Genomic DNA, 20,191 nt, shown 5'->3' on the forward strand with positions numbered 1-20,191 from the left:
AGAACTTCATATAACCAGGATCATGCAGGATGTACTTTTTTGTGTTTTGCATTATATACATATATCAAATTATTACTCTGTATACCTAAAAGTAATGCAATGTTATATGTCAACTATATCTCAATTTTTAAAAAGAAAAAAGAAAAGGAGAAGAAAAGACATGAGATACATTGTGAGGATAAAATACACAAAACTTGATGACGGATTCAGTGAGAGAGGTGGAATGTTTTTCAGCAGAATGTTTTCGAGGTTCACCGATGTTGTTGCATGTGTTAGTATTCATTACATTACATTCACTACATAGTATTGCGTTGTAAGAATATGCCACGATTTGTTTATCCATTCTCCTGTTGAGGGACATTTGCATTATTTACACTATTTTTTATTATGAGTAAATATATGAACATTCATGCACAAATCTTTTTCTGGACATATATTTTTATTTCTCTCAGATAAATACCTAGCAGTAGAATTACTGGTCTTATAATGAGTGGATGTTTAATGTTAAAATAAACTACTAAAACTATATCACAGAATAAATGTACAGGTTAGCACTCCCACAAGAAATGTGTGAGCATTAAATATGCTCCACATCCTGGCTAATACTAGGTATGGTCAGTCTTTTTAGTTTTAGCTATTTTAGTGAGTGTGTATCATGACCGTTTTAAATTTGCATTTCCTTGATGATAATGATATTGAGCATCTTTCTATATGCTACTTGGCCATTCATATGTTTTCTTTTACAGAGTGTCCAAGCTTTTTGCTCATTTGTTTTCAACTGGTCTATTTATCTCCTTCATATGGAGTTTTAAGTTTTGGATGCAAGACCTTTGTCAGATATATGTATTGCAAATATTCTCTCCCAGTCTGTGGCTTGTTCTTTCATTTTCTTGATAGTGTATTTGGGAGCACAAAAGATTTTAATTTTGATGGAGTCAAATTTATCCATTTTTTTAGGCTTGTGCTTTTGTCGTGTCATATCTATGAATTCGTTGCCTAATCCAGAGTCTTGCAGGTTTTCTCATACGTTTTCTTCTAAAAGAATGACAGGGGCTTCCCTGGTGGCGCAATGGTTAGGAATCCGCCTGCCAATGCAGGGGACACGGGTTCGAGCCCTGGTTTGGGAAGATCCCACATGCTGCAGAGCAGCTAGGCCCCTGCACCACAACTACTGAGCCTGCGCTCTAGAGCCCGCGCGCCTAGGGCCGGTGCTCTGTGACGAGAGAGGCCACCGCAATGAGGCCACCGCAATGAGAGGCCCGCACACGGCAATGAAGAGTAGCCCCTGCTCACCGCAACTAAAAAAGAAAGCCCACGCGCAGCAACAAAGACCCAACGCAGCCAAAAATAAATAAATTAATTAAAAAAAAATAGAATGACAGTTTTTGCACTTACATTTAAATTTATAATTAATTTGAGTAAGTTTTCTGTATGATGTAAGGTAAGGGTCTGAATTCATCCAATTTGCATATGGATATCCAATTGTCCCAGCAACATTTATTGGAAAAAATATCCTTTCCCTGTTGAATTGTCATCACTAAAAGTCAATTGACCATAAATATGAGTTTATTTCTAGATTCTCTATTCTGTGCCATTGAATTATAGGCCTATCCTTATGCCATTACCATACTGTTTTGATTACTGTACCATTAAGTTTGAAATGTGATAGAGTAAGTTCTCTGTCTTCTTTTATAAATTAATTAATTTACTTTATTATTTATTTTTGGCTGAGTTGGGTCTTTGTTGCTGTGTGCAGGCTTTCTCTAGTTGTGGCGAGCGGGGGCTACTCTTCATTGTGGTGCGCGGGCTTCTCATTGTGGTGGCTTCTCGTTTCAGAGCATGGGCTCTAGGCACGCGGGCTTCAGTAGTTGTGGCTCGCGGGCTCAGTAGTTGTGGCGCACGGGCTTAGTTGCTCTGTGGCATGTGGGATCTTCCCAGACCAGGGCTCGAACCCGTGTCCCCTGCATTGGCAGGCGGATTCTTAACCACTGCACCACCAGGGAAGTCCATGTCTTCTTTTTCAAAATTGTTTTGACTAATCTGGGTCTTTTGCAATTCCATGTCAATATGGATCAGCTTATCAGTTTCTACAAAAAGCCTGATGGGATTTGAATAGGGAATGCATTGGATATATAGATCAATTTGGGGAGAAATGCCATCTCAGTATTTAGTCGTCCAATCCATGAACATGGAATGTCTCTTATTTGTTTATATTTCATTTTTCTCAGCAATGTTTTAAATTTTTCAGTGTATAAGTCTTGTTCTCCTTTCATTAAGTTTATCCCTAACAATTTTTTGTTCTTTGTGAATTGAATTTATTTTTAATTTTCACTTTCAGATTATACATTACTAATGTGTAGAAATACAATAGGTTTTAAAAATTTAGATACAATTCCCATACGATGAAATTCATCCTTTGAAAGTGTAAAATTTAGTGGTTTTAGTGTATTCCCAGTGGTTTGTAGCATATGCACAGTTGTGCAACCATCACAACTATCTAATTCTAGAACATTTTCACCCCAAAAGAAACCCTGGCTCCATTAGCCATCACTCTCCATTCCTCTCTCTGCCCAGCCCCTGCCCACTACTGATCTACTTTCTGTCTCTATAGATTTGCTCCTCTGGATATTTCATATGTATGAAACCATGTAACATGTGGCCTTTTGTATCTGGCTTCTTTTACTTAGCATGTTTTCAAGGTTCATCCATAGTGTAGCATGTATTAGTATTTCTTTCCTTTTTATAGCTGAATAATATTACATTACATAAATATACCACATTTACAATTGATTTTTGTAAATTGATCTGATATACTGTGACCGTCCTGAACTCATTTCTTAGTTCTAGTAGATGGAGTTGGGGTGGGGGCGGAGGGAAAGTTTTAGGATTTTCTACATCATGTCATCTGTGAATGAAGATAGTTTAACTTATTCCTTTCCACTGTGGATGGCTTTTACTTCCTTATTTTAGTCTATTGCACTGACTAGAACCTCCAATACAATGCTGAATAAAGGTGGCAAGAATGGACATCTTTATCTTGTTCTGATCTGAAGAGGAAAATATTCAGTCTTTTCCCATTACATACACTATTAGCTTTAGGTGCCTTTTGTCAGGTTGATGAAGTTCCCTTTTATTTTCTAGTTTTGTGAGAGTTTTTATCATGAGTGGGTGTTGGATTTTATCATATGCTTTTTCGAAGTGTCTATTGAGATAATCATGTCAGTTTTTCACATTACTATAATGTATTAATTTAATTTTCTGATGTTGAACCAGCTGTGCATTCATGGATAAATCCCACTCAGGGTAAATAATCCCTTTATGTTGCTAAATTAGGTTTGCTAATAATTTAAAGTTTTTTGTATAATTTCAAGAGGAATATTAATGTGTAGTTTTCTCTTCATGTGATGCCTTTGTCTGACTATGGTGTTATAGGATGGCCTCATAGGATGATTTAGGAACCATTCCCTCTTTTCTGAAAGATTGGTATTATTTCTTCTTTAAATATTTAAGCATATATAGAAATACAGTTGACGTTTTTATACTGACCTTGTATCTTGTGGCCTTGTTAAACTCATGTATTGGTGCTAAGCAGTTCTGTTTGTTCATTTTGTGAATTCCTGAGAATTTTTTACATACAGAATTCTTTTCTTCTGGTGTCTTTGTCTGGCTTTGGTATCAGGGTAATATTAGCTTCACTGAATGAGTTGGGAAGTGTCTCTTCCTCTATTTTCTGAAAGGGTTTATGAAAGATGGTTATTATTTATTCTTTGAATATTTGGTAGAATTTACCAGTAAAGCCATCTGTGCCTGGGCTTTTCTTTGTAGGAAGATTTTAAATTACTTATTTAATTTCTTTAATTAATATATATCTGTATGGATTATTAATGTCTTTTTGAGTCAGTTTGGTAATTGTGTCTTCCTAGAAATTTACCTGTTATATCTAAGTTATCTAATTTCTTGACATGAAGCTGCTTATTATATTTCCCTAGTCCTTTTACTTTCTGTAAGGTCAACAGTTATGTCCTCACTTTTATTTCTAATCTTGTTCATTTATGTCGTCTTTTTTCTTGGTCAAAGTAGCTAAAGACTTATCAATTTTGTTGACTCTTCAAAGAACTTTATTGAGTTTCTCTATTGTTTTTCTGTTTCCTGTTTCATTAATTTCTACTCTCATCTGTATTATTTTATTTCCTTCCTTCTGCTTGCTTTGGATTTAATTTGGTCTATTTTAGTTTCTTAAGGTGGAAGCTTATGTTATTGATTCAGTATGCTCCATTTTTCTGTAGGCACTTTTGTTCTGTTGAGGTATAATTGACATACAACATTATGTTAGTTTCATAACATAATGATTCAATATTTGTATATTTGGTGAATTGATCTCCATAGCACATCACCATACATAGTTACAGAAGTTTTTTCCTTATGATGAGAATTTTTAAGATCTTTTCTCTCAGCAACTCTCAAATATGTAATACAGTATTATTAACTATAGTCACCATGCTGTACATTACATCCCCATGATTTATTTATTTTATAACTGGAAGTTTGTACCTTTTGACATGCTTCACCCGTTTCACCCAACCCCGCAACCCGACCTCCGTCATCACCAATCTGTTCCGTGTCTATAAGCTTGATTTCTTTTTCTATAGGTATTTAAAGCTGTAAGTTTCCCTCTAAGCACCACTTTAGTTATGTCTTATAAATTTTGATATTCTGCTTTTCCATTTTCATTCAATTGAAAATATTTTCTAACTTCCCTTGTAGATTGTTCTTTAACCCATCAGTTATTTAAAAGAACAGTGTTTAATTTTCAAATACTTGGGGATATCCCAAATTTATATCCATTGTTGATTTCTAACTTAATTCCAACATGGTTGGAGAACATACCTAGTACAATTTCAATCCTTTTAGATTTATGAAACTTGTTTTTTGTATGCTTGAAGATTATATATTCTGCTGTCATTGGATAGAATCAATTAGGTCAAGTTGGTTGATAGCACCGTTCAAGTCCTCAATATCCTTGCTGATCTTCTGTTTAGTTGTTCTATCAAGTATTGAGAGTGGGGTATTGAAGTCTCCAGCTACAACTGTTATGTTTCCCATTTCTCTTTTAAATTCTATAGTTTGCTTCATATGCTTTAAGGCTTCGTTGTTAGATGTGTATACATTTATAACTACTTTATTTTCCTAAAGAATTGGCCTTTTTATCATTATGGAGATGTCCTTTTGTTTCTAGTAGTATTTTATGTCTTAAAGTTTACTTTGTGTTCAAATTCAAGCAGTTTTTATGGCTGCCTTGGCTCTTAATTTCTGTGCTGTCGCATCTCCTTTGCATTTGTGTGCTGACTCATAGTCAGCCATTTGTGTGTGTATAGTTTGGGCCCTCTCTGGTCTCTCCTGCATGGATATGTGGAGAGTTTATTAGGGCCTCCTACGACTTATTTCCCAGACCTCCTTAATAAATTTCTGGATAGTCTGCCAATCCATTTTTTGCCCTAGCTAGTATTGAAACCTCAGACTATCTGAGCCACTGTTTTTCCTTGTTCATATGCTACCGAATGTGCTACTGTTGTTGACAATGCTATTGAACTTAGACTTCATCCAAGTTCCATTCCAAATCTATTGAGCCCTCTCTGGTGGTGAAGCTGCTAGTTTTCATAGTTTGTCCCTTTAAAGTTGAACAGACTCTTATTGTTCCTAACTCAAAGTTCTATTGATTTTCATGAATAACTGCTACTCCATTTGCTGTGTGCCTTTAGTCAATTTTCAGAATCCTGAAATGATTGCTTTAGACAATTATATCCAGTTTATTGTTGCTTTGGGGGAAGATTTGTCAAGCTACTCACTCTGCCACACTATTTAGAAGTCCCATCTCATAATTTTCTTTTATTATATTCTTTGTCAGGTTTTGGCATCAATATTATGCTGACCCATAAAGTGAATTGAAAATGCTCCTGTTTTGGGGAAAAGTTTGTGTGACTGTTATTTCTTCCACAAATGTATGTTCTTCCACCTAAGCCTAGAGCTTTCTCTGTGAGAGTTGCTTGATTTAGTTTAAGAGTTTTACAACTATTCAGATTTTTGAGGAATTTGTCCATTTCATCTAAGTTATGGAATTTATTGGCATAAAATTGTATATATTATTCTGTTAATATTCTTTTAATGTCTGTAGAATTTGTAGTGACATCTCTTTCATTCCTGATATTTGTAATTTGCATTTTATTGCTTTTCCTTGACTAGTATCACTAGAGGGCTTATTAATTATTAATCTTTCCAAAGAATCAACTCTTGGACTTGTTCATTTTCTCTTTTATTTACCTATTTTCTATTTGATTAATTATGCTTTTAATTCTTTCATTCTACTTTGGATTTAATTTACTGTTCTTTCCTAGCATCTTAAGGTAGAAACTTAGGTTACTCATTTTAAAGCTTTCTTCTTTTTCTAAAATAGGTATTTAAAGGTATAAATGTCTTTATAAGAACTACTTTAGCTGCATCCGTAAATTTGAATTTTTTTTTTTTTTTTTGCAGTACACGGGCCTCTCACTGTTGTGGCCTCTCCCATTGCAGAGCACAGGCTCTGGACACGCAGGCTCAGCGGCCATGGCTCACGGACCCAGCCGCTCCGCGGCATGTGGGATCTTCCCGGACTGGGGCACAAACCCGTGTCCCCTGCATCAGCAGGCGGACTCTCAACCACTGCGCCACCAGGGAAGCCCAGATTTAATCTTTTGAACAATACTGATATATTTTATGGCCCACCATACAGTCTGTCCTTGTCAACGTTCCATATGTTCTTGAGAAGGATATGTACTCTGCATTTGTTCAGTATAGCATAAGATCTTTTACGTTTTTACTGATTTTCTAATTGTTTTATTAATAACTAAAATCTCTAACAATAATTGTGGATTCACCTAGTCCTCTCTTTAGTTTCATCAGTGTTTCTTCATACATTTTGAACTCAATTAGATGCTTACTTATTTAGAATTGTTACATCTTCCTGGTATACGTTGTTATGGACTGAATTGTGTCCTCCTCAAATTCATATGCTGAAGCCCTAATCTGCAACATGATTCTATTTGGAGATAAAGCCTTTAAGTCGGAAATTAAGGTAAAATGAGGTCATAAGGGTGGAGCACTAATCTGATAGGATTAGTGTTCTTATAAGAAGAGGAAGAGACACCAGAGATCTCTCTACCTGTGCCTGTGCCCAGGAGAAAGGTCATGTGAGGAGACAGTAAGCCAGGAAGAGTGGCCTCAATCCGTCGATGGACACTTAGGTTGCTTCCATGTCCTGGCTATTGTAAATAGTGCTGCAATGAACATTGTAGTACATGTCTCTATTTGAATTATGGTTTGCTCAGGGTATATGCCTGGTAGTGGGATTGCTGGGTCATATGGTATTTCTATTTTTAGTTTTTTTAAGGAACCTCCATACTGTTCTCCATAGTGGCTGTATCAGTTTGCATTCTCACCAACACTGCAAGAGGGTTCCCTTTTCTCCACACCCTCTCCAGCATTTATTGTTTATAGATTTTTTGATGACGGCCATTCTGACTGATGTGAGGTGATACCTCGTTGTGGTTTTGATTTGCATTTCTCTAATGATTAGTGATGTTCAGCATCCTTTCATGTGTTTGTTGGCAATCTGTATATCTTCTTTGGAGAAATGTCTATTTAGGTCTTCTGCCCATTTTTTAATTGGGTTGTTTGTTTTTTTGATATTGAGCTGCATGAGCTGCTTGTAAATTTTGGAGATTAATCCTTTGTCAGTTGCTTCATTTGCAAATAGTTTCTCCCATTCTGAGAGTTGTCTTTTGGTCTTGTTTATGGTTTCCTTGCTGTGCAAAAGCTTTTAAGTTTCATTAGGTCCCACTTGTTTATTTTTGTTTTTATTTCCATTTCTCTAGGAGTTGGGTCAAAAAGGATCTTGCTGTGATGTATGTTATAGAGTGTTCTGCCCAAGTTTTCCTCTAAGAGTTTTATAGTGTCTGGCCTTACATTTAGGTCTTTAATCCATTTTGAGTTTATTTTTGTGTATGGTGTTAGGGAGTGTTCTAATTTCATTCTTTTACATGTAGCTGTCCAGTTTTCCCAGCACCACTTATTGAAGAGGCTGTCTTTTCTCCATTGTATATTCTTGCCTCCTTTATGAAAAATAAGGTGACCATATGTGCGTGGGTTTATCTCTGGGCTTTCTATCCAGTTCCATTGATCTATATTTCTGTATTTGTGCCAGTACCATACTGTCTTGATTACTGTAGCTTTGTAGTATAGTCTGAAGTCAGGAAGCCTGATTCCTCCAGCTCCGTTTTTCTTTCTCAAGATTGCTCTGGCTATTCGGGGTCTTTTGTGTTTCCATACAAATTGTGAAAGTTTTTGTTCTAGTTCTGTGAAAAATGCCATTGGTAGTTTGATAGGGATTACATTGAATCTGTAGATTGCTTTGGGTAGTACAGTCATTTTCACAATGTTGATTCTTCCAATCCAAGAACATGGTATATTTCTCCATCTGTTTACATCATCTTTGATTTCTTTCATCAGTGTTTTATAGTTTTCTGAGTACAAGTCTTTTGCCTCCTTAGGTATGTTTATTCCTAGGTATCTTATTCTTTTTGTTGCAGTGGTAAATGGGATTGTTTCCTTAGTTTCTCTTGCTGATTTTTCGTCATTAGTGTATAGGAATGCAAGCATTTTTTCTTAAAGTTTTTTTTTTTGGCTGCATGGCATATAGGATCTTAGTTCCCTGACCAGGGGTCGAACCCGTGCCTCCTGCAGTGGAAGTGTGGAGCGTTAACCACTGGACTGCCAGGGATGTCCCCAAACTGCCTTTTTTTTTTTTTGGCTGCGCTGGGTCTTCATTGCTGCGTGCAGGCTTTTCTCTAGTTGTGGCGAGCGGGGGCTACTCTTCCTTGTGGTGTGCGGTCTTCTTGTTGCGGTGGCTTCTTTTGTTGCAGAGCATGGGCTCTAGGTGCACAGGCTTCAGTAGTTTCAGCACGCGGGCTCAGTAGTTGTGGGTAGCAGCTCTAGAGCGCAGGCTCAGTAGTTGTGGCACATGGGCTTAGTTGCTCCACAGCATGTGGGATCTTCCCAGACCAGGGCTCGAACCTATGTCCCCTGCATTGGCAGGAGGATTCTTAACCACTGTGCCACCAGGGAAGCCCCCAAACTGCCTTTTTATCCGTAAAAAATATTCCTCTTTCCTAGTAATCAACTCTGTGTCTTGAAGTTTATTTTGTCTCATATTAATATAAGCCTATTGTGTGCACAGTATAACTTTCTCTGTCCTTTTAATTTCAATCTGTGTCTTTATATTTAGAGTTCGTCTCTTCCATATAGTATATAGTTGAGTCTTGTTTTTTTTTTTTGAATCCATTCTGTGTTTTATCCATTTTTTATCCATTCCATTTTTTTTGTTTTAATTATTGACATGGTTGGGTTGTAGTCTACCATCTTGCTGTTTCTTTTCCATTTGTCCCTTTTTTTGCGGGGGGGGAGCCTTTCTTGTTCTTTTCCTTTCCTGTCTTATTCTAGGTTAATCAAATATTTGTTAGTATTCCATTTTATTTCCCCTATTGGCATCTTAGCTTATTCTTCTTATAATTTTTTAATGCTTGCTCTAGGGCTAATAATGTGCATTCTTAACCTATCAAAGTCTAGTTAGTCAATATTTTACCACTTCACACCTCCCTCTTCATACTTCCCACTTGTCTTGATACCTGACACTTCACAAATGTAATAATCGTATAACAGTATAATTCCATTTATATTCACCCATCCTTTGAGCTATGTTTGTCTCAGCTTTTACTTCTACAAATATAAACTCCATCTTGCACATGTTTTGCTTTATTCAGTCAGTTATCCTTTAGAGAAATCACTAAAAAATATAGACTTTGTATTTACCCACCTATTTAGTTTCTCGTGTTCTTTATCTCCCTGTGTCCTAAAGATTCCAACTGCTTCATCTGCCCCGAACTCTGATCTCTGTTACTCAGCAAAATGGGACCACTGTGCTTTGTTTGGACTCTATCTTACAATTCCATAGTCAGAAAATTATTCCCAGGCAGGGAGCCAGGGTAAACAGGGGCCTGCCTACCTTATGAGTTTCTTTTCTCTTAGGGATTATCGATATGGGCTGCCTGTTAACCAATGCCTCAAGAGACAGTCAACATGGAGTTTCAGAGCCAAAACAGAATAAGGAAGGCATCAACCTGGGAAGGCAGCCTGTTATAAGATATTGGAACCTAAGCACAGTAATGACGGCATCTGTGTAGGAAGACAGCCTGTTGTATGATAGGAGCCTAAGAGAGGTAAAGAGAACATCTAAGCAGTTTTTCTGACCCTGAGCAGTGTGAGAGGGGTGTTCTAATTACTTTGGCAGTGTACCAGATTACTCCAAAACTGAATGGCTCAAAATAGCAATAATCATGTATTATCTTTGCAGGTTTACATGTGTCTGGAATTTACATAGCTCACAGCAGGAATGGTTTGTCTCTTCTCCACAGCATCTGGGATATCAGTTGAAAAGCTCAAAGGCTTAGAGCTGAAAGCATCTGAGTGTTCATTCACTCAAATATCTAGCAATTGATGCTGGCTTTCAGCTGGGGGCTTCAGTTTCTCTCTATATGGGCTTTTCCATGTGGTTTGAACTTCCTCACAACATAGTGGCTGAATTCCAAGGTCAAGCATCCAGAGAGAGAGAAACAGAAAGAGGCAGGCAGAAGCTGTGTTGCTTTCTAACCTAAAAAATCATGCAGCATCACTTTCACTGCATTCTACTGATTAAGGCAGTTAAATAGTCCATTCAGGTTCAAAGGGAAAGAACATAGAGCCTATCTCTTCAGTGGAGGAATATCAGTATCTTGTAATAAGGGCATGTCAGATGGATGTATATTGGCATGACTTTTGAAAATATAATCTGCCACAGTGGGTGTTTGCATGGGGAGCAGGTTGTTGCAGGGTGATGGAGCACAAGTGAGATGAGGAGGATGTCCTTGCGGGAGAGCAGCCAGCTTATAATGTTGGAACAACAATGGAGAAGAAAGTTACCATGTGGGGAGTCGGCAGCCCCACACAGGGTAATAGCCCAAGCAGCCTGAGGAAGGTGCCTATTCGGAGGCAAGGACAACATTGGGTGTCTGACTCTGAGTGGGATGAGGAGATCATTCATTGGGTGCGAGAATGCAAGGGTCAGTGACTCAGCACAGGGTGTTGAAACGTATGTGGAGTGAGAAGAGCATTTGCAGAGGTTAAGAGGCAGTGGATTAGTGGGGAACTGGTTATGTTCAGGGGGACTAATCAAATAAGTAAATATATTAAGAATAACGGAAGCCACGTTTATCACTGTCAGAGAAAGAAGTTACAAATTAGAAAAGGAAAAAACTAGAATGAACCTTGTCATTTCACAGTGGGATAGGAGGAGTACTTATATTCCCTAGTTCTGTCCACTGGGAGGGTTTGGGAATAAGTGACACCTAAAAAGCAATGAGCACGCTTAGCACCCAAATCTTTGTTTCTAAACATGGCATAAAAGGAACCAGAGCTTCTTAAAGAATTGGCTGATTCCAGGGTTGGGGCAAAGAAAGTACAAAATAAGCCTGGATATCTTGTGCCAGAAAGTAAGGAAATATTTAAAGAAGGATGGGAACATGTCAAAATGGCACAGAAGCAGCTTGCAGGGAATTCTGTGGGCCAAATCTGGGACAATTGGAACTTCAAGATAAATAATGATGTATTATATATTATAACTAACAGAACAAAATAGGAATCCTTGAGTCTACACTGATATAAATCATAAATTGAAAGTCTGAGGAGGAACAGGATAGTAGGTACATAATTTCAATGTACCGCCCCGTAAAATACTTTTTTTTAAATATCTTTATTGGAGTATAATTGCTTTACAATGGTGTTTTAGTTTCTGCTTTATAACAAAGTGAATCAGCTATACGTATACATATATCCCCAATAAAATACTTTCAAATGCAAAGGAAAATCACCTTAATTAAGTGATCAAAGTGAACAACATTAATAATGGGACAAATGGAATTATGTGCCACCTAATAGAATGCAATGAGAAAAACAAGCTCATTTCTGTCGTATCATAGACTCAAGAACTGTTCCAGATTGAGGGAGACTAAAGAGACTTGACAATGTGATATAAACTTTTGCTATAAAGGATATCATTGGGACAACTAGTGAAACTTTAATGGGATCTATGGATTAGGTGGTAGCAATATATCAGTGTTAATTTCCTGAATTTGATTCTTGCCCTCTAGTAATGTAGTGTGTCCTTGCTTGAAGGAAATATACACTAAAATATTTGGTGCAAGGGAGTATCATGTCAGTAACTTACTCTCAAACCATTCAGGAAAAAAACAGTTGGCCTCCATATTCATGGGTTTGTAAATGTAAAACACATTTATATTGTATTAGGTATTATAAGCAATCTAGAAAGGATTTAAAGTGTACAGTAGGATATGCGTAGGTAATATGCAAATACTGCACCATTTTATGTGAGACTTGAGCATCCCTGGATTTTGGTATCCACAGGGGGTCCTGGAACCAATCCCTCATGGATACCAAGGGAAAACTGTTCTTTTTACTATACTTACAACTTTTCTGTAAGTTTGAGGTTGTTTCCAAGTTATTAAGAAAACACAATGTGCAGTAATTGCAACTTTGATCACAAAACTTGAATTTGATTAAGACACAATCCATTACTAATAATGGATTTCACAGGAATTACCTACTCTGACATACATGTGAAATCTGCAATGAAATGTTTGTGTAATACAAGGAAAATATCAACATTATTTATATACTAACCAGGAACCTTGAAAACAATCACAATTATAGCTATAAGTTTCAAAGAGAAATGTATTCTTCAAAATATTAAACATAGAGTTTTTATATGACCTAGAAATTCCACTCCTAGGTGTATACCTAAGAATATTCAAAACATGTCCACAGAAAAACTTGTACACAAGTGTTCATAGTAGCATTATTCATAATAGCAAAAAAGTGAAACAATCCAAATGTCCATCATCTGATGAATAAACAAAATTGGTATATCCATGCAATTAAATTATATTCATTAATAAAAAAGAAGTACTGACACATGCTGTAACATGGATAAAATGTGAACATATGCTAGGTGAAATAAGCCAGACACAATAGGTGATATACTGTATGATTCATTTATATGAAATATCAGAATAGGCAAATCCATACAGACAGAAAGCAGATTAGTGGTTGCCAGGGGCTGGGTGGAGAGAGAAATGGAGAGTAATTGCTAATGGAGACAGGGTTTCTTTTTGGGGTGATGAAAATGATAGGATGGTTGCACGACTCTGTGAATATACTGCAAATCATTTAATTGTTCACTTTAAAAGAGTGAATTTTATGTATGTGACTATCACAGTAAAAAAAAGTAAAAATAATAAATCCAATGAAAGTCTAATCTAGTATTAAACAGATGAGAAATCTATTAAAACATTTAAATGAAATATCAAAAGTTAAACACATGACAAAGAATATAAATTTCTGCCAGAAGCCAACATTAGCCTAGAACTCAGTTCCCTTAGAAAACATGAACTCTGGGACTTCCCTGGTGGTGCAGTGGTTAAGAATCCGCCTGCCAATCCAGGGGACACGGGTTTGAGCCCTGGTCCAGGAGGATCCTACATGCTGCGAAGCAACTAAGCCCATGCGCCACAACTACTGAGCCCGTGTGCCACAACTACTGAAGCCCGCACACCTAGAGCCCGTGCTCCACAACAAGAGAAACCACTGCAATGAGGAGCCCACACACCACAATGAAGAGTAGCCCCCCCTCACCGCAACTAGAGAAAGCCCACGCACAGCAACGAAGACCCAACACAGCCAAAAATAAATAAATTAATTTAAAAAAACAAAACAAAACATGAACTCTACACCTATATACCAGCAACAAATAGATTAAAAATATGATTTTTAATATACCATGCAAGGTACCTAGGAATAAATCTTCAACAAATATATATTACTTTTATGGATAAAATTATAAAAATGTATTGAAAGACATTAAAGAAATGGATAATAAATGGAAAGATTTATATATCAAATTCATGATTAGGAAAACTCACTATCATAAAGATAGCAGTCCTCCCCAAATTGACCTATGCAATTTAATAATCAGATTCTAACATACATAAAAAAGGTTGGCCAAGACAATTATCAATAATGTAGTAAGACTTCCCTATCACATATTATAGATTATTATAAAGCTATAGTTTAATGAAAACCAGTTGTATTGGGCTTCCCTGGTGGCGCAGTGGTTGAGAGTCCGCCTGACGATGCAGGGGACACGGGTTTGTGCCCCGGTTCAGGAAGATCCCATATGCCGCGGAGCGGCTGGTCCCGTGAGCCATGGCCGCTGAGCCTGCGCGTCCGGAGCCTGTGCTCCGCAACTGGAGAGGCCACAACAGTGAGAGGCCCGCGTACCGCAAAAAAACAAACAAACAAAAAAAGCCAGTTGTATTCGCATGAGTTTAGAATAGAACAGTTTAGAGAGCCCAGGAACAGACCATTTCATATTTTAAAACTTAATCTATAACAGAGGTAACATAGCAAATCAATGGAGAAAGGATGCAACAGTACTCTCCGGAAATAATGCTACCTTTTATGGAAGAAGCTGGAAATATATATGTGCATTTTTAGTGATCACAATGACTAGAGGTTGCTACAGGTATTTAATAGGCAGGGATCATTAATACTAAACATCCTGCTATACATGGGACATTGCTGTACAACAGCCATATCCAAAATGCCAAAAATGCCCTTGCTTAGAAATCCTGAACTAGTCAGTAAATGGTGCTGAAACAATTCATTATCCATATGAAAAAATTAAAATTATGTTCCTGCTATATACCATATACAAAAAACTATTCCGGGGGATTAAAGACCTAAGCGTGGGAATTGTGAAAGTTACAAAAGCCACAGACCAGGAAAAGATATTTGCAATACATTTAACAAAGAATGAGTGTATCAGTGATTAATTGCATTTAGTTACTACTAATAAAAACAACAGTGACTTAAACAAGATAAAAGTTTAATTTCTCTCTCAAAAAAATTAAATCTAGGGGTAGGCATTAAAAGCGATATGGTGCCTCCATGGTTATCAAGGACTCAGTTTCTTCTATCAATCATTTCCATCCTCAGTGATGCTTTATGGTCCAAGATGGCTGCTTTACCTTTAGCCATAGTTCCATGTTCCAGGCAGGAATTAGGAGAATTCCTAATTAGGAATTTTCCGAATTAGGAATTAGGAATTTTCCAGAATTTTTTCTCAAAAAAACGGCATTCCAGAAAGCCCCATCTCCTGACTTATTGTACAATTCATTACCTACCTCTACCTGTAACAGAGGTTGGTAAATAAATTTTCAACTGGGTACAATACCAAAAGTTCTATAGTTGTACAGGGAGAGTGGACATTATATAACTATTTAGAACAGGGGTCAGCAAACTATGACCAGTGGGACAAATCCAGCCCACAGCCTATTTTGTAAATAAAATTTATTGGAACATTGTCATGCCCATGTATTTATACACTGCTTATGGCTGTCTTCTCAGTGAGAGTTGAGGGTCCTGACAGAGTCTGCAGAGCCTGAAATATTTACTATCTAGCCCTTTACACAAAAAGTACACCCACCACCCCTAATCTAAAAGACAAAGAGGTACCAGGGGTTAAGAATCCGCCTGCCAATACAGGGGACACAGGTTTGAGCCCTGATCCGGGAAGATCCCACATGCAGTGGAGCAACTAAGCCTGTGCGCCACAACTACTGAGCCTGCGCTCTAGAGCCCACAAGCCACAGCTACTGAGCCCTTGTGCCACAACTACTGAGCCCTCATGCCACAACTACTGAAGGCTGCACGCCTAGAGACCATGCTCCACAACAGAAGCCACTGCAATGAGAAGCCCGCGCACCACAACAACGAGTAGCCCCCACTCACTGCAACTAGAGAAAGCTCGCGCACAGCAACGAAGACCTAACACAGCCAAAATATAAATAAATAAAAAATAAGTTAAAATAAATTTAAAAATAAAGACAAAGAACTCCTACTAATTAATATGAAAATGATAAATAAAATAATAAATGAGTATGAAAATATTAATAGGCAATTCACAGACTACAAATATGTGCAACATCATGTATGAACTTTTCAAACAGTTCTAGGCAAAAGAAGCCAGATATAAAAAATACATACTGTAGGATTCCATTTATATGAAGGGCAAGAACAAGTAAACCTGATGATAGAGGTCAGAACAGTAGTTATCTTTGGGGTTGGGAGAGGGCATCTAGGAGCCTTGTGGGATGCTGATTGTCTATATCTTGATCTGTGTACTGTTTTCACACATACACACATACACACACACACACACACACATGCACACCCAATATGTAAGTTATGCAGTTTTCTGTAAGGTGTGCAACTTTTCTTTTCTAATCAACCCCATTGCATCAGATACCTTTAAATAAAAAAAACTAAAACTCTGGCAAAGATGAAAAAGTTTGATAATTCACTGTTTTGGTCAAGAGTGTAAGAAAATAGGCCCTTTCATATGTTCCTGGTGAGATTGCAGATTGTCATAACTTTTACAGAGGTCAATTTGGTAACAACTTTCAAAATTACAAAAGCATGTATCTTTTGAGCAGCATTCAACCTCTAGAAACTTATCCTCAGATATGTTCATATATATGTAAAATAATATATGTACAGAGTCATAAATGCAGCACTTTTTTGTAATAGCAATGGCTATGCAGCCATCAAAGAACAAAGCAGTTAGTTTTTTAATAATATATATATTTGAATATGCTATAATATACATAATATACTATAATGTAATATATTCTTCAAAATATATTGATAGTGTTAAGTGGAAAAACAAATAGCCCTGGATAGAGTGTATGATGACAAGCTTTATGTAAAAATTAAAATGTACAAAGTTAGCAAAGGAATCAATTAAATTTGTAAATAGAGAATCCCTGTCTGGTTCCTTGCTGTAACTGAAACAGCTTTAGTGTTTTGCCATTTAAACTGATATTTAACTGACAAATAGTCATTATCAAGTTTCAAGGGTTTCCTTCCCTATCTAATTGAAAATTTTTATAAGGAATGGTTTTTGAATTTTATCAAGTATCTTTTAAACATCTATTGGCTTGATCATATTTTTTCCTTTAATTCACTGATGTTAAACATATTAATACATTTACAGATATTGACCCATCTTTGTATTCCTAGAATAAACCTTATTTGATTATTTAAAAAAAAATCAATCCGAACTAGATAAAACTAAAATAGAATAGAACTGGGTTAGATATTTTTATGATTGTTGACTATAAAACTTTAAATAATAGATATAATTAGAATAAAAAAGGAAAGTCTTCCTTCACATCATTATAATAACTTTGTTAATTTTTTTAAGACTTTTTTTTTTTTTAATGTGGACCATTTTTAAAGTCTTTATTGAACTTCTTACAACACTGCCTGTTTTATGTTTTGGTTTTTTGGCCCCGAGGCATGTGGGATCCTAGTTCCCCGACCAGGGATCGAACCCACACCCCCTACATTGGAAGGCGAAGTCTCAACCACTGGACCACCAGGGAAGTCCCCAACTTTGTTAATTTTAAAACAATATTTTAAAAGAAATAAACCTAAGAATATAAACGCCAGCATGATTATAAATATATTTGGCAAAGTAGTAGGCCATTAGTTAAATTGGGGGGAAAACTGTATTCCTATATACCAGTGATAACTCAAAAACACCTAAGTTCAAAAGCAAGGAAAATGTATAATTAAATACTAAGTTCAATTTTAATATCAGTTGTATCTTACAACAAGAGATTTACTCAAAATAAATAATGAAATGATAAAGTGGATTAAATTAAAGGAAGATCTAAGTAAACTATATTTCTAGGTAGAATACTAAGTTCAGTCAAGGTACAAAATGACTGAAATGTGTTTATAAAGCGATTAGTACAGAGCCTAGCACCTATTAAATATTCAATAAATTTTAGTTCTCCCTGCACCTAATTTAATATAATGTTGTAATACAATATCAATTAAATCCCTCATGAATATTTTATAAAATTTCATACAAGGGAAAATAAAATTTATCTGAAAGAGCAAAGAGGACACAAATACTAAATAATACATGTTTTTTAATGAACACTAATAGATTTTCCAAGATTTTTAAAATATCATGAAAACCCTAAGATATTAAGTCAAATGTAGAAAAATTGTTCAAACAAAGTAGGTTCAACAGTAAAAGAATTATCCTCACACCATATACTATTTTAAAAGTCTGGTGAGTTAAAAAGTTAAACACGCAAAATTCTATTAAAAAGCTATGAAGAAGAATATTATAATATTCCATCTTTCTAAAGATAAAATCCTGACTAGCAAAGAAATTAAGGTCAAAAGTAAAATGGTTATATTTGAATTTTTTAAAAAAAATCTGTTACACAATAAATACCAAAAGGAAAGAAGGGAAATGGGAAACATTTGTATGACATTCATAACTTATAAAGAGATACTAATTAAAATATAGAGATAACTGATTGAAATATATAGTCAGTACACTAAAACCTCAAAATAAGTCATCAAATTAATTAAATCATTACGTAAGGATAAAATTTAAATTCTTTACCATGGCCTACAACGCCTTACAAGATCTAGTGCTGCCTACCTCTCCAGTCTCATTAGCGCTTTCTCCCCTGGTACACCATCCTTCAACCACCCTGACCTTTTTCCAGTTCCAAGAACATACCAAACACTTTCCCTTGGAAACATGAAGATCTCTTCCTCCTTAGGGCCTTTGCAGATGCTGCTGGTTACCTGCTGGAAGCTCTTTTCCTTATTCTTCACGTGGTTAACTCTTCAGTCTTCAAGTCTCAGATCTACCCTACATGATACCCTACCTAAAGTGAATCCCCCTTATAGTGTTCTATTTCAGCTCCCTGTTGTCTTCCTTATAGTACTTATGACCTTTTGTAGTTATTTTGTTCATTTGCTTTTGTCAATCTCCCTCATTAGACTATTGAATCACGTAAATCTCATTCACCCCATATTCCCAAATACAGTGTCTGACAACAAATGCATTCAATAAATATTTGTTGAATAAATAAAAACTGAAAACCCAAGTATCAGATAATAATGAAATTACTAAATTATGATATAATATATTAAAACAAGGAAATGCTATATAACTATATATAACTATTCAAATTGACAAGTATGGAAGTAGTAAAAGAAAATGTCTATATGAAATAATGGTGAATGAAGAAGCAGATCAGGATGCACATATATCATACAACTATGTAAGGCAACTATATATACATCCAACTTAAAATGACTAGAAAATAACTCATAGTGACAAAAAGGTTGTAACAATTAGCAGGCTTTTTGTAAAGAAAGCAGGTTGCTAACAATAATATTGTATAAAGTCAGTATTGTGGAAGAGTGCTTACAAAATAACAGTAAGTGAGAAAACAGAGCATAGTATTGTATGTACACCATGACTATAGCTAGGCCAAATTAAATATAGATTGAAAGAGGATACAGAAATAAAAATACCTATTGCATCAAGGTGAGAAACATGCATAAAATTTGTTTTTTAAATTTTCTTTTAAGGTTGTTGGTCTTTTAAAAATAATACTTATAATGGCAGATAGTCATGAATGAATAAATAAATAAATCTCATTATCTCAACACCCAATTAATAAAGGAGTAACATTTTAGGTAAATATCTTTAGTCTTTTTTTCTAGTATATATAAGCAAAAATATCTGTAAAATAAAATTAGAACTACACTATACATTTATTTATTTATTTATTTATTTTTTGTGGTAAGCGGGCCTCTCACTGTTGTGGCCTCTCCCATTGCGGAGCACAGGCTCCGGACGCGCAGGCTCAGCGGCCATGGCTCACGGGCCTAGCCGCTCCAGGGCATGTGGGATCTTCCCAGACCGGGGCACGAACCCGTGTCCCCTGCCTCGGCAGGCGGACTCTCAACCACTGCGCCACCAGGGAAGCCCTATACATTTATTTTTAACGTGCTTTTTTTCATTTAGTAATATAAACATTTTCCCAGTCTATATGGCTTGGTAATAAACTTTCAAAAACATTTTAAACAACAAGGTAATATTAGT

At 36.1% G+C, this 20,191-nt stretch overlaps 2 protein-coding genes across 2 annotated transcripts in view; one reads left to right on the forward strand and one right to left on the reverse strand.

The window, feature by feature from the left end:
• DNAJC9 (DnaJ heat shock protein family (Hsp40) member C9) overlaps positions 1–6,799 on the forward strand; it is a 47,845-nt gene extending 41,046 nt beyond the window's left edge. Inside the window, exon 5 of the mRNA XM_079899423.1 lies at positions 6,532–6,799. Coding sequence (XP_079755549.1) covers positions 6,532–6,735 — 204 coding nt within the window. The 3' untranslated portion in view covers positions 6,736–6,799. The remainder of the gene's footprint in view (positions 1–6,531) is intronic.
• Positions 1–20,191, reverse strand: part of FAM149B1 (family with sequence similarity 149 member B1) — a 59,845-nt gene that overhangs the window by 33,640 nt on the left and 6,014 nt on the right.

The sequence above is a fragment of the Stenella coeruleoalba genome, assembly GCF_951394435.1.
Source record: "Stenella coeruleoalba genome assembly, chromosome: 16".
Classification (NCBI taxonomy): Eukaryota; Metazoa; Chordata; class Mammalia; order Artiodactyla; family Delphinidae; genus Stenella; species Stenella coeruleoalba.